Here is a 14,554-nt window from a genome sequence, read left to right as displayed (position 1 = left end):
GTCACAGTGGCGTGATCATAGCTGGCTACAGCCTTGAATTCCTGGGCTCAAGTGATCCTCTAACCTCAGCCCCCTGAGCAGACAGGGCTACAGGCACATGCCACCACACTTAGCTAATTTTTAAAAATGTTTTGGAGAGACAAGGTCTTACTATATTGTCCAGGCTGATCTCAAACTCCTGGCTTCACGAGCAATCCTCCTGCCTTGGCCTCCCAAAGTGCTGAGATTAGAAATGTGAGCCACATTGCCTGGCCAAGAATTGTTTTTATGCTAGGTGACTCTTATCACTTTCGGACAGTATGGGATACTAAAATACTCCCTCACTATCAGAAGAAATATTACATATGTAATGTTAAAATTGCTTAAAAGTTCTGACAATTTAAATGCTGGAGGAAAAGTCAAGAATCAAATGTAATGTAAGATGGTTAAGGAGGTCAGGGAGCAACTCTCAATTTTTCAAAAAAGCTAACAGAAAATTATAAATTGGCAAGGCCAGGCACAGTGGCTCACGCCTGTAATCCCAGCACTTTGAGAGGCTGTGGTGGGTGGATCATGAGGTCAGGAGATAGAAACCATCCTGGCTAACACAGTGAAACCCTATCTCTACTAGAAATACAAAAAATTAGCCGGGCATGGTGGTGGGCGCCTGTAGTCCCAGCTACTCGGGAGGCTGAGGCAGGAGAATGGCGTGAACCTGGAAGGTGGAGCTCCGTCTCAAAAAAAAAAAAAAAGCTGTTTATCACATCTTCCAAAAGTGGAAGCTACAGTAGAAATAAAAGGAGTCTTTAGAGCCTAAGATTTGGGAATTAATGAACTAGTCACTTTAAAAATTGTTTCATCTTAGGCCAGGTGCAGTGGCTCACACCTGTAATCCCAGCACTTTGGGAGGCCGAGGTGGGCAGATCAGGAGGTCAGGAGATCGAGACCATCTCTACTAAAAACACAAAAATTAGTCAGGCACGATGGCGGGTACCTGTAATCCCAGCTACTCGGGAAGCCGAGGCAGGAGAATCGCTTGAACCCAGGAGGCGGAGGTTGCAGTGAGCCAAGAACGCACCACTGCACTCCAGCCTAAGTGACAGAGCAAGACTCTGTTTCAGGAGGGGGGGGAAATTATCCTTTGAAAACACACTAATCAACACTTTCCTCAGTTAAACCAGTTCATCAAAGTGTGAATTTAAAAAATAATACATTTGGCCGGCAGCAGTGGCTCATGCTTGTAATCCCAGCACTTTGGGAGGCAGAGGCGGGCGGATCACGAGGTCATGAGTTTGAGACCAGCCTGTCCAACATGGTGAAACTCTGTCTCTACTAAAGATACAAAAAATTAGCTGGGGGTGGTGGTGTGCCTGTAACCCCAGCTACTCAGGAGGCTGAGGCAGGAGAATCGTTTGAACTTGGGAGGCAGAGGTTGCAGTGAACTGAGATGGCACCACTGTACTCCAGCCTGGGTGACAGGATGAGAGTCTGTCTCAAAAATAAATAAATAAATACACACACACACACACACACACACACACACACACACACACTTTTATGTGATTTGGAAAAAACAAAAACCCACACACACACCTCAAATCTCAGAATGCAGATACATTACAGTTGAGCACAAATTGAAGTTAAAAAAAAGGGGGGGTGTGCAGGCATGCGATGGATGGGTAAAGAGGGCGAGAATGACAGAAAGCAGGGCAGGGATCCACTGCAAAGGGACATTTTCAGGGAGATGGAAATGCTCTGTACCTTTTTTCGGGTGGGTGGGTAGGGGATTTGCTTTTTGAGACAGGGTCTTGCTCTGTCACCCAGGCCAAGTGCAGCAGCCCTATCGTGGCTCACTGCAGCCTCACCCTCCTGGGCTCAAGTGATCCTCTCACCTCAGCCTCCCAAGTAGCTGGGACTACAGGTGTATGCCACCAAGTCTGGCTAAGTTTTTATTTTTTATAGAGATGGGGGTCTCACTATGTTGCCCTGGCTGCCCTCAAACTCCTGGGCTCAGGTGATCCTCCTGCCTTGGCCTCCCAAAGTGTTGAAATCACAGGTGTGCACCACTGTACCAGGTCAATGCTTCGTATCTTGATCATGCTGGTGGTAATATCCCTATATACAACTTCCAAAACACAAACTCTATAACTAAAATGGGTATTTTTGTTGTATGTAAACTGTCCCCTCAATTTTTCATAAAGGGGGAGTAAACTGATGTAAACTAGATTTAAAAGAAAATATTAAGCAAATAATAGTATAGGTGGTACACTGATGTGGCCAAATTCACAGATGGTACATGAATAACTGCTGTTTGGGAGATACAGAGCTAAGCCTTTAAAGAGAAGGCTTTTTTTTTTTTTTTTTTTTTTTTTTTGAGATAGAGTCTTGTTCTGTTGCCCAGGCTGGAGTGCAGTAGGGTGATCTCAGCTCACTGCAACCTCCGCCTCCCGGGTTCAAGCAATTCTCCTGCCTCAGCCTCCCAAGTAGCTGGGACCACAGGTGCATGCTACCACACCCAGCTAATTTTTTGTATTTTTAGTAGAGACAGTGTTTCACCGTGTTAGCCATGATGGTCTCGATCTCCTGACCTCGTGATCTGCCCGCCTTGGCCTCCCAAAGTGCTGGGATTACAGGCATGAGCCACCACAGCCAGACAAAAGAAGGCTTTTAAGAGAAGCAACCTCTATAAGAAAAGAAAGTCTAAAATTTATTTTTTAAAGTATATTAATTGTAACATTCATCAATAATAGAAGTATGTAATACTTTCATTTCAACAAAGTTTTTTTTCAGGAGAGAAATATTCTTATTTGGGGGACTTTTAGGGCTTATTTTGGGGGCCTCTTAGGGCTAAAGAGAAACCAGCTGCTCATATTAGAAGACCTTGGTGTTATCAAATGCTAGTTTATACCATATGCATTAGACATATAAAAAATCACTACCTATCTTCGGCTGAGATAAAAAGCAAGAGGTAAAGCTCCAAACAGCTGTTCCTAACTTACCAACTACTCTTGCCTCCCACAGCTTTCTGAACAAGGTAAATCCTGAATAGTGATAATCATCCAACTTCATCTCTGCAAAAAGCATTTATTTTCCTCCCAGGCGAAAACAAACAGTGCCTGCTGTCTAGCAGTAGTTAAACAAGTCCCCCAAACACATCTATTATAATACATACCTCTGAGAAGCCACGGCAAGAACATAATGTTCCTTACGGGCCAAGGATGAGAGGAGAGGAACAGGTATCCTCCAAGTTGATACAGTGACTTGTAAACCTGCTTTATCTTACTGGAGTCTCAGTTTCTACATTTGTAAGTATTTTTTGTATGATTCAATAGTACAGTATTTAATTAAGAACCAGAACTTTTGTCTCCTCCCATCTTCTTTTTTTGTTTTTGAGATGGAGTATCACTCTGCTGCCCATACTGGAGTGCAATGGTGCAAACTCCTGAGTAGTTGGGACTACAGGCGTGAGTCACCACACCTGGCTAATTTTGTATTTTTAGTAGAGATGGGTTTTCACCATGTTGGCCAGGCTGGTCTCGAACTCCTGACCTCAGGTGATCCACCCACCTTGGCCTCCCAAAGTGCTGGGAGTACAGGCATGAGTCACCACGCCCAGCCGTCTCCTCTCATCTTCTAAGAACTGGATACTATCATTTGAAAGTCTTATTCTTAACCATCATGGTCTCTACGCTTGAGTGTGTCTGTGAGAATATGAAGACATACTGTAATTACTGGCCCATTAAGCATCATAATCTTCCTAGTTGCAAAGGGTTAGCCAAGTATTGTATAAGGTGTAACTATGAGTATTTAACCTTACAAATTCCTCAAGAAGATAGGCGGAAAATAGGAAAGAAAAGGGCAAAAATAGGCCGGGCACAGTGGCCCACCTGAGGTCAGGAGTTCGAGGCCAGCCTGGCCAACATGATGAAACATTGTCTCTACTAAAAATACAAAAAATTAGCCAGGCGTGTTGGTGCGTGCCTGTAATCCCAGCTATTCAGGAGGCCGAGACAGGAGAATTGTTTGAACCCAGGAGGCAGAGGTTACAGTGAACCGAGATCGTGCCACTGCACTCCAGCCCGGGCAACAAGAGCAAAATACCGTCTCAAAAAAAAAAAAGAAAGAAAGAAAGAAAAGAAAAGGGCAAAAATACCCAACAGTGAAAAGGAGGGAGCAAAGTTAACTGCACAGATCACATCTCAGTCACAGAGAGCAGTATGTGAAGGGGGGAAAAAGCCTCTAATCACTTGACTCAGATATATGTTGGAGATGCTAGAGATCCAACTCCACGTTCCAAAAAACTGTGTTCCCAGAGACCACTACTGCAGTGTCGATTCACACAGACCTTATAACGTGAGTAAACACTTCCAGATAATGACACTGATGGAAAAATAGCATACAATAGGAAAGCTCTATTTCTAAGAACTTTACTATTTAACTGGAATCACATCTTTATTCCGGAACAAAAAGAAAATTGCTGAACAGAAGCAGATACTGTTATAACTCTTCCTTAAGATAAGCTTCTTCATAGGCAGTGTTTCCTAGGGCTTGTTAGTGCACGATCAAACCAGAAAGGTAAAGATGAAATGGCTTTCCTGTTTCTTGATTTTTATCTACCAGCAATAATATGAGGCACGCTCATAAAGTAAAGAGTTGCATTACATTTATAATTAAACTCTAGAAAAGCATAATTCTGAGCTAAATATTCTGCCTAAAAAATCTTTTCCACACAATCTTTCCTGGTCACTTGCTCCTTGCACTCACAACTTGTTTCTTAATTCCTGTGCTTTTTATCCCTCCTTTCTATGCAAGGTTTTATCCAAAAAGTATACCCCTTACCAGAAAGTGATCTCCTGCAGGGATCACATCTTACTCACCTGGTGTCTCTGTCAGCACTCAGCACTGGGCTTTGGCCACAGCTCACCTTCGATTCATAAAAATTATACATCAAGGCCGGGTATGGTGGCTGACATCTGTAATCCCAGCACTTTGGGAGCTGAGGCAGGCAGATCACTTGAGGTCAGGAGTTCGAGACCAGCCTGGCCAACACGGCGAAATCCCATCTCTATTAAAAATACAAAAATTGGCCGGGCGCCCTCTATTAAAAATACAAAAATTGGCCGGGCACAGTGGCTCACACCTGTAATCCCAGCACTTTGGGAGGCCGAGGCAGAGGACAGGAGATCAAGACCATCCTGGCTAAGACTTGGTGAAATCCCGTCTCTACTAAAAACACAAAAAATTAGCTGGGCGTGGTGGCAGGCGTCTGTAGTCCCAGCTGAGGCAGGAGACTGGCGTGAACCCAGGAGGCGGAGCTTGCAGTGAGCCGAGATTGAGCCACTGTACTCCAGCCTAGGCCACGGGGCGAGACTCCATCTCAAAAAAATAAAAAATAAAAAAAACAAAAATTAGACGGGTGTGGTACAAAAATAATCCCAACTACTTGGGAGGCTGAGGCAGGAGAATTGCTTGAACCCAGGAGGCAGAGGTTGCAGTGAGGCAGAGGTTGCATCGAGGTGAGGTCGCGCCACTGCACTCCAGCCTGGGTGACAGCAAGATTCCGTCTCAAAAAATATATATATATAAATCAAAACAGGTTTCTGCTTTAGGTTACAACAGATGACATTAAGCTCAAGCAACTTCTACCTATAACTCATAATCCTAGATACAGTGGAGCAAAGACGGAAATAGGGACCATCAATAGCTCTGCTACTGACTTCCCCTGAAATCTTGAATAAATCAAGAATGAACAAAGCCATAAATATGTAGTATCAGGAACTTTGTACTATGGCCGAGTCCTATCAGTTTTCCCTGACAGCCAGTATTAGATAATCATTTACAGCCTTAGCCACCATGCACCTGTATGCAAAACCCTCACATTATAACATTGCACTTGGCTTTATATGAAAGCTACAATTACAGCTTCTCATCTCCTGCCATTCTATATAAAAGAGTGGGATCTACAAAGCCATAAACGGAAACTGGTCATTTCAACCTTGCCTAACAGGGGTTCCTTTCTCATGCTTTTTAAGGAAGGAGCAGGAATAGAAATTATCGGAGTTCTTATCAGTAAGTAATGATCAGGAATGTTCTATTGATGCTGCTATAAACCTCTAGCATAACTGCAAGGTGACAAAGAATTTTCTAAAATTAGGCCCAAATAGGAGGAAAGAAACGCTTAGCTCAGGATGAGTTCAAGAACCAAAAATGGACTGAGTTGTGCTGATTGAGGTCAGAAACAGGGTCAAAGTTGCCTCTTTCAGAGAATAGAATTAGATATAACAAGTAATTGGCTGGGCACGGTAGCTCACGCCTGTAACCCCAGCACTTTGGGAGGCCAAGGCGGGTGGATCACTTGAGGTCAGGAGCTTGACATCAGCCTGGTCAATATGGTGAAATCCCATCTCTACTAAAAGCACAAAAATTAGCCAGGTGTGGTGGTGGGCGCCTGTAATCCCGGCTACTTGAGAGGCTGAGGCAGGAGAATCACTTGAACCCGGAGAGCAGAGGTTGCAGTGAGCCAAGACTGTGCCACTACACTCTACCCTCGGCGACAGAGCAAGAATCCATCTCAAAAAAAGAAAAAGAAATTGCCAGCTCTTAGCACTGTCCAGTGGAACCTTCTTTGGCGATGGAAATGTTCCACATCTGTGCTGCCCAATGTAGCAGACATTAGCCACATGTGGTGGTTGAACACTTGAAATGTGGCCAGCATGACTGAGCAAAGGAATGTTAAATTGTGTTTAATCTTAATCTCAATGTAAACTGCCAAATATGGCTAGTGGCTACCAAACTGCAACTGTAGCTCTAGATTCCGTAAATTTGGGACTTTCAACCAGAGGCAATTCTCTCCACCCCTTGGGGGACAGCTGCCTCCATCTGGAGACATTTCTTATTGTCACAACTGGGGGTAGGGAGTGCGACTAGCATCTACTGAGCGGAGGTCAGGGACACTGCTAAGCATGCTGCCATGCACAGGCCTGCCCCCACAACAGCGAATTATCTGACCCAAAATATCAGTAGTGCGGACGCTGAGAAACTGCTCTAAGTTTGCTCAAGGATAGAATTAAAGTAAATGCAAAACAAACTGTAGCATACCTTGTCTAAACATAATACCCAGGAAGAATGAGATTTCTTAACCAACAGAAAAAGGTCTGGGCTATTCTACAAGTTTAGAGTAGCAGGTTGGACCTGGCATGGTGGCTCATGCTTATAGTTCCAGCACTTTGGGAGGCTAAGGCAAGAGGACGGCTTGAGCCCAGGAGTTTGGGACCAGCCTGGGCAATATAGTGAGACCTTGTCTGATTAAAAAAATTTTTTTAATTAGCTCAGTGTGGGGGTGAATGCCTGTAGTCCCAGCTACTCAAGAGGCTGAGGCACGAGGATCTCTTGAGCCCTGGAGACGGACGTTGCAGTGAGCCGAGGTTGTACCATGGCTCTCCAGCCTCGGTGACAGAGAGAGATCCTGTCTCAAAAATAATACTATAACAGGTTTTTACTGAAACGTGTATGTGTTTAATAACTTAAAATCTTCATCATTATAGTGATTACTTCCTGTGGCATTTTCTTTATTGAATATTAACGTAAGTACACACTGTGAGGCTCTGCTACAGGGCCTTGTTCCTTATGCCTTGAACATACAGTGGAGGACGGGGGCAAAGCCCCTACTGCTACTCTCCTAGTTTGAATTCCTTGCCTCCTCAATTAACCCAGCTGATCATCTGATTTATTGGGACATCACTATCTCAGATACAACAAAACTGATACTGTTGTGAAAGGAAAGCAAATCATGACAAGAAAATGGCTCTGCTATCACAGGTCTGCAAGTTTACATATCAACAGAAAAAGCAAGGGACAGAATTATATTTGGACCAAATCCCAATCATCAAGTGATTCTACTAAATGATGATCCCATACCACATTTTTTTTTTTCACATACTATATTTTAAAGTGAGAGATGTTATTTTAAATTTTAGAGAGTGAGTATCAAATAACATTGTGGTTTCCGTAATCAGTATAAATTATGCAAGGATCAGTTTAAATGGGTTCATAACTGCTCACATAGCTCTCAAGTTTATACTAACAACATAGAATTTAACGCAGCATAGTCTATTCCTCAAAGAAACAGGAATAATGAACACAGTTACATGTTTCACTTTGACTCAGACTATTTTTCAGAACATAAAGTCATCAACACTCACATCATAGCAATGCTTTTTCTTTTCTGCCCAGTTAGCACCAACATAAATTGTTCATTCCATCTAAGACCCTCTATTACTTCAGGGAATATAAACGTAAGTCCCGGCCAGGCGCAGTGGCTCACACCTGTAATCCCAGCACTTTGGGAGGCTGAGATGGGCAGATCACAAGGTCAGGAGTTTGAGACCAGCCTGACCAACAAGGTGAAACCCCGTCTCTACTGGGAATACAAAAATTAGTCGGGTGTGGTGGCACGCGCCTGTAGTCACATCTGCTCGGGAGGCTGAGGCAGAAGAATCACTTGAATCTGGGAGGCGGAGGTTGCAGTGAGCGGAGATCGCACCACTGCACTCCACCCTGGACAACAGAGCGAGGCTCTATCTCAAAAAAACAAAAAAAAGTAAGTCCCAGTCATAGTTCTGAAAAACTTACACTCAGAATTTTCACACTGACCTAAGGCAGAAACTTTCAGCCCACATGTTCTGAATTCCTAAAAGATCACTGCAATTTTTGTGAATGCTCCAATATTAAATACACTGGAATTGCAGTCCCTCTTGATACCTTCATTGAGACAGTTTATTTTATCATCAATTAACACTTAGGGAGCAACCACTGTAATCTACTGATCAAATGCCAGAAAAGTAGTATTTAAAGCAGGATTCCGACCCACTCTGCAGATTTTCCTATAAAGGCTAATTACTCCTGTAGGAAAGATCATCCCAGTTCTTTAGGATTCCAATTACAATCACATGAAGCCCATCCACCTTCTTAGGAAATTGAAAACACCACTTTGCATCATTTTGTACTCAACTGCTGGTGGTTTAAACATGATCTTGACCAGGATTTCTCAGCCTCAACACTGCTGACATTTTGGGCCAGAGAATTATCCAGCGTGGGGAGCTGTCCTGTGCAATGTAGGATGTTTAGCTGTGTCCCTGGCCTCTACCCACTAGGTACCGGTGGCACCTCCCTGCCCCCATTGTGACAATCAAAAATATGCCCAGAGATAGCCAAATGTCCCCTGGGGAAATAAATTGCCCCCTGCTTTAAGAACCACTCACCTGGACAAACTCAAAGTACCAAAAGGTAGACACTCTGCTAATCAGAAGACGGTAAAGACTTTATTCCCAGCCAGGAAAACACATAACATTCACTCCAGAGATGGCACAAGAAAACCATATTATCTTTTTCTTGTCTTCCACCCAATGTATGCTAAGCAACCGAGGAGTAGGCTACACCACTATGAGCACATGAAAACATCTGGCCTTTTACAATTATTGCCTTCAACTCTCCAGTGACAAGTGAACAAATCTACAGCAGCTGCTGCCTTGAAAAAAGACAATATATTATTCCTACCAGCTCAAAATTCAAATGTAGCCGTCTTAAAACACTAGCATTGCTCCTGAATGCCACATGCATGAAAAGCCGGGTGTGCACTGGACTGGACAAGCTGACTCCCAAGCTGGAACAGAGAGAAGGGCTTTGAGGGAGGGCAGAATGTCAGGTACCGAAAGCAGGAATCCATGAAGAAACCCAAACCGGTTCCCATTTACAAGCCCTAACACTGGGACAATGAGAATCCGTTTCACATGGTAGAGCAGTCAGCCAGGTACACCACGCTGCCGTTCCCCTAAAAGGAAATCAGAGGTAGGCTCTGTTACCAGTGGATTTGGAGTTGACTCGGGGATATCTCCTCGCCACTGGAAAGGGGGAGCCAGGAAGTTGTGGGGCAGCTGCGATCCCTGAAACTCAATTCGCAATCTACGCAATACCCACCCCTTTCTGGAACTCATAGAGGTTCTCGCCAGGTGTTCGCAGGCTTAGCATCGGAATCACCTTCGTGGGGCGGAGTGGGAGGGGGACGGTGGCGGTTAAACATGCAGATCTCGGTCCCGCCCCCAGAGGTTCTGACCCCGGGACTGAACCTCCACATTTTACCAAAGGCCCCAGGTGATTCCCACGCAGGCTGAAGTTGGAAAACCACTGCTTTAGCAATTTTCATTCCTAACTTGGAGACCAAGAAAAACCTACAGGTTTGCAGCTGGCTCCGAAATAACTGCGGCTTGTTTCCGGGAGCATCTGGGGTCGCCAACGGAGAGCTCCCAGTCCTCCGAAAGGGCCAGCCGAGTTCAGGCCGGCCACTCACGGAACCTCGGCAGGGCCCAAGGTCGGCCCCACGGTCCCAGTTCTGGGCTCCGGGCCCCTCACGGCCCCCACGGAACCCCGCCCAGCCTCTTCGGCCCACGGGGACCCGAGAGACACCCGGTCCCGTGACGCGCCCGGGCCCCAGCCGCCCTCCTGGCGAGGCCTCCTCAGGCGGGGCCCGTCAGCCCGCGTCCCCCTGCCCGGGTCACAATGGCAGCTTGAGACTGGCAAACAGTCGCCTCGGAGGCGGGAGCCCCGGGCCGCAGCGCCGTCCCCATCGCCCCCTCCCGGTACGGACCTTCTCCAGGGACGCGTCCATGACTGAGGCGGCCGGTGGTGACCCAATGCTCCCGGGCGCTACTTCCTCCTCCCGCGCCCCGCCGCTGTTTCCACGCTGGCAGCGCTGACGTCCTCCGCGCCCGTGGCCGGCGGGGCGGAGAGGAGGAGGAGAGCTGCCCAGCGGCGCCGCGGGCTGGCGAACCTGCGGGTTGAGGGGCGGCGGGGCGGGGCCCCGTGGAGGTGGGCGGAGCCCTCTGGGATTCCGTACCTGGGCCTCACGCCGGCCCTCCTTAACGTGCGTAGGCGAAAAGGGGAGGATGCCCGGTGGATTGTTCACCAAACTCACTCTTTCCAGCAGCCTGTCGGAATCAACAAGGTAGAAGTATAATAATCACAAAGTACTATTCATGGAGTGAAAGGCTGGAAATACTAGTGACGCACCTGCACTTCCGGACCCAGGGTTCCAAGTCTCCCGCCTCCCCTCCCGCTGTCATCCCTCGAGAATGGAACAGGCCATTCGCCACGAAGGCGGTGAGCGAGCGAGCACCCTTGCACATGCGCAGGACTCACAGCGTCCTCGGCGCCCAGGGACTTGGGGTTTTTGGGTTTGGGGGCTGCTTGGTGAACGCTGTTCGGCGAAGGCACTGATCTAAGCAGAGGTGTTTGTCTCAGACCTTCCCGCCGAATTATAGACGGGAAAAAATTGTTCAGACAACTGGGCCAGCCTCCTTCATGTAACAATTATAACTTGTCAGGTAATGGGTAATAATAATAATGATAATATTAATACATCAGCTGCTGCTCTTCCATTTTCCTATTTCAACAGCTCTAGGAGATCATCATTATCCCCATTTCGCAGTGCCGATCTAGGTATGATTCAGACCCGAGTCCCATGAGTCCACATACCGCTTCCACTCCCACTTTACTTTAAATGTTTTAAAAAGTTAATTTTTTATTAATTTTTTAATCTTGTTACCGATGAATTGAAGAGAAAAAAAATTTAAATCTCATTTTAATAAAGAAGCGGGGATGTCTCACTCTGTTGTCCGGGCTGGCTTCGAACTCCTGGCCTCAGGCGATCTTCCCGTCTCAGCCTCCCAAAGTGCTGGGATTACAGGCGTGAGCTACCACGCCCGGCCACTTCTGCAGTTTTACTGCAATGTGTTTCTAACGAATGGGGAAGGCGTACATTTGCATAGTAGATTCCTCCCACCTTAATGAGGGAAACTGATGTAGACTACCACAGTTGCAATCAATGGAACACTTCACCTCTGCGATGACGCTACAACCACAAATCTTACTCCTTTTCTCCCTGTTTTTTCTTTTTTTCTTCTTTTTTTTTTTTTTTTGAGATGGAGTCTCGCTCTGTCGCCCAGGCTGGAGTGCAGTGGCGCGATCTCGGCTCACTGCAAGCTCCGCCTCCCGGGTTCACGCCATTCTACCGCCTCAGCCTCCCAAGTAGCTGGGACTACAGGCGCCCGCCACCGCGCCAGGCTAATTTTTTGTATTTTTAGTAGAGACGGGGTTTCACCATTCACAGTATGGTCTCCATCTTCTGACCTCGTGATTTGCCCGCCTCGGCCTCCCAAAGTTCTGGGATTACAGGCGTGAGCCACCGCGCCCGGCCTTCTCTCCTGTTTTATACTCTTCCTCCCGAAATCCGTGTAACAGGGTCACGTTTTCAGCGCAGTAACTCCATGTTTTGAGCTATCTATGTTGTATTTGGTAAATTGCCTGGTTCTGTTAATAAAATTATTTTCTACCAAAAAACCCTTGTGTGCTGGTTTAGACTGTACTGTGGGAATTATTCAGACTCTCTAAAGAACTTTCCAAACAGAAGGAATGACAGATTTATATCTTTCAAGAACCGAAGACTGAATGTATCCCCGCTTGAACAAAACAAGTCACTTTTCCAATGTGTTATGAAATTGTTCAAACATGTAGAAAAGTTGAAACAATTGTACAGTGAACAACCATGTACCCACTACCTAGATTCTACAATTAATTTTCCCTATATTTGCTTTATCACACATGCATCCATATATCCACCCATCGATATAAGTACATTCAACCTCTGAGCACCTCAGCATGGGTATCATTCAAAACTAGTATAAAGTCACCTCCAAGTTTCTGTGGATTACATTACAAAGTATAATCGATTCTACAAAACAAATACTAGAGAGAGAAAAGTTAACTTTACTGTTTGAAAAGTGGACTTTGACAACCCAATGTGAAAAAGTGGAAATAATCAACCAGATTATTTATTATATTTAGCCAAATATTTATTGACTGCCATCTTGGACAGTTGTGCTGGAAATAGTATGTAGAAGAGTAAGAGGCTGGTTCAAGACCAGCCTGGCCAACATGGTGAAACTCCGTCTCTACTAAAAATACAAAAAATTAGCTGGGCGTGGTGGCAGACACCTGTAATCCCAGCTACTTGGGAGGCTGAGGCAGGAGAATCACTCGAACCCGGAAGGCAGAGGTTGCAGTGAGCCGAGATTGCAGCACTGCACTCTAGCCTGAGCAATAAGGTGAGACCCCGTCTCAAAAAACAGTAAAAATAAAAATAAGAGGCTGGGCCAGGCACGGTGGCTCACCTCCTGTAATCCCAGCACTTTGGGAGGCTGAGGCGGGCGGATCACAAGGTCAGGAGATCGAGACCATCCTGGCTAACACGGTGAAACCCTGTCTCTACCAAAAATACAAAAAGAAATTAGCTGGGCGTGGTGGTGGGCGCCTGTGGTCCCAGCTACTCCGGAGGCTGAGGCAGGAGAATGGTGTAAACCCAGGAGGCAGAGCTTGCAGTGAGCCGAGATTGCAGCACTGCACTCCAGCCTGGGCAACACAATGAGACTCCATCTCAAAAATAAAATAAATAAAAAATTAAAAAATTTTAAAAAGGCAGGGTGCGGCGGCTCATGCCTGTAATCCCAGCACTTTGGGAGGCTGAGGTGGGCAGATCACCTGAGGTCAGGAGTTCGAAACCAGCACAGCCAACATGGTGAAACCCCCTCTCTACTAAAAATTAAAAAATTAGCAGAGTGTAGTGGTGTGCGCTTGTAATCCCAGCTACTCGGGAGGCTGAGGCAGCATAATCGCTTGAACGTGGGAGGTGAAGGTTGCAGTGAGCCAAGATTGCACCACTGCATTCCAGCCTGGGTGACAAGAGCAAGACTCTGTCTCCAAAAACAAACACACACACACACCACAAAGACAAGCTCTCTGCCCTAAAGAAAAACACTATTTTCTCTCTGCCCTAAAGAAAAACACTATTTTGGGTAGAGGTTTTTACTTTGGGATGCAGATGGAGGTCTCTGAAACTATACTCAAAATTTGTTGTGTGTGTGAGTGCATTTTTCTGGGGAAAACATCCATCGTTTTCATGATATACTCAAGTCTGTGACTCCCCCATCCCCAGAAAAAAAAAAAAACAATGTTGAAACCATTTGGCTTGTGGATGCACAGATAGGAAAACTGATAAATTATAAAGCAGCATTCTATGGACTAGTGAAGAGAGATAAGCAGAATATTGTACAATTTGGAGCATGAAGCCATCAGTTGTGGGGAGGTTTAATCTCTACAGACATATGGCTTTATGTGCTGCTAACAGACCTTTCTTTTTCTTTTCCTGAAGTGTAGTGGCCTGATCTCGGCTTACTGCAACCTCTGCACCCCGCCCCCCACCCAGTTCAAGTGATTCTCCTGCCTCAGCCTCCCCGAGTAGCTGCAATTATAGGCGTGCACCACCTCATGCACTGTATTTTTAGTAGAAACAGGGTTTTACCATGTTGGCCAGGCTGGTCTCAAACTCCCAACTTCAGGTGATCCTCCTGCCTCTGCCTCCCAAAGTGCTGGGATTACAGGCCTGAGCCAGCAAGCCTGGCCTCAAACACTTCTTTTTTTTTTTTTTTTGAGATGGAGTCTCACTCTTTCACCAGGCTGGAGTGCA

General features: G+C 46.0%; 1 protein-coding gene across 4 annotated transcripts in view; it reads right to left on the bottom strand.

Moving 5' to 3' along the window:
- The window catches only part of PDXDC1 (pyridoxal dependent decarboxylase domain containing 1), a 471,229-nt gene that overhangs the window by 48,980 nt on the left and 407,695 nt on the right, over nucleotides 1–14,554 (bottom strand). The window contains exon 2 of one of the 4 annotated variants that reach the window (XM_050774086.1): nucleotides 10,622–10,800. In XM_050774086.1, coding sequence (XP_050630043.1) covers nucleotides 10,622–10,642 — 21 coding nt within the window. In that variant the 5' untranslated portion in view covers nucleotides 10,643–10,800. Of the gene's footprint in view, nucleotides 1–9,534; nucleotides 10,176–10,209; nucleotides 10,535–10,621; nucleotides 10,801–14,554 lie in introns of those variants that run through there. The other 3 variants (XM_050774085.1, XM_050774087.1, XM_050774084.1) reach the window with 3 other exon arrangements.

This window comes from Macaca thibetana, chromosome 20, assembly GCF_024542745.1.
Source record: "Macaca thibetana thibetana isolate TM-01 chromosome 20, ASM2454274v1, whole genome shotgun sequence".
NCBI lineage: Eukaryota > Metazoa > Chordata > Mammalia > Primates > Cercopithecidae > Macaca > Macaca thibetana.
Note: the sequence above shows the minus strand (reverse complement) of the source record. Positions and strands in the feature narration are given on the sequence as shown.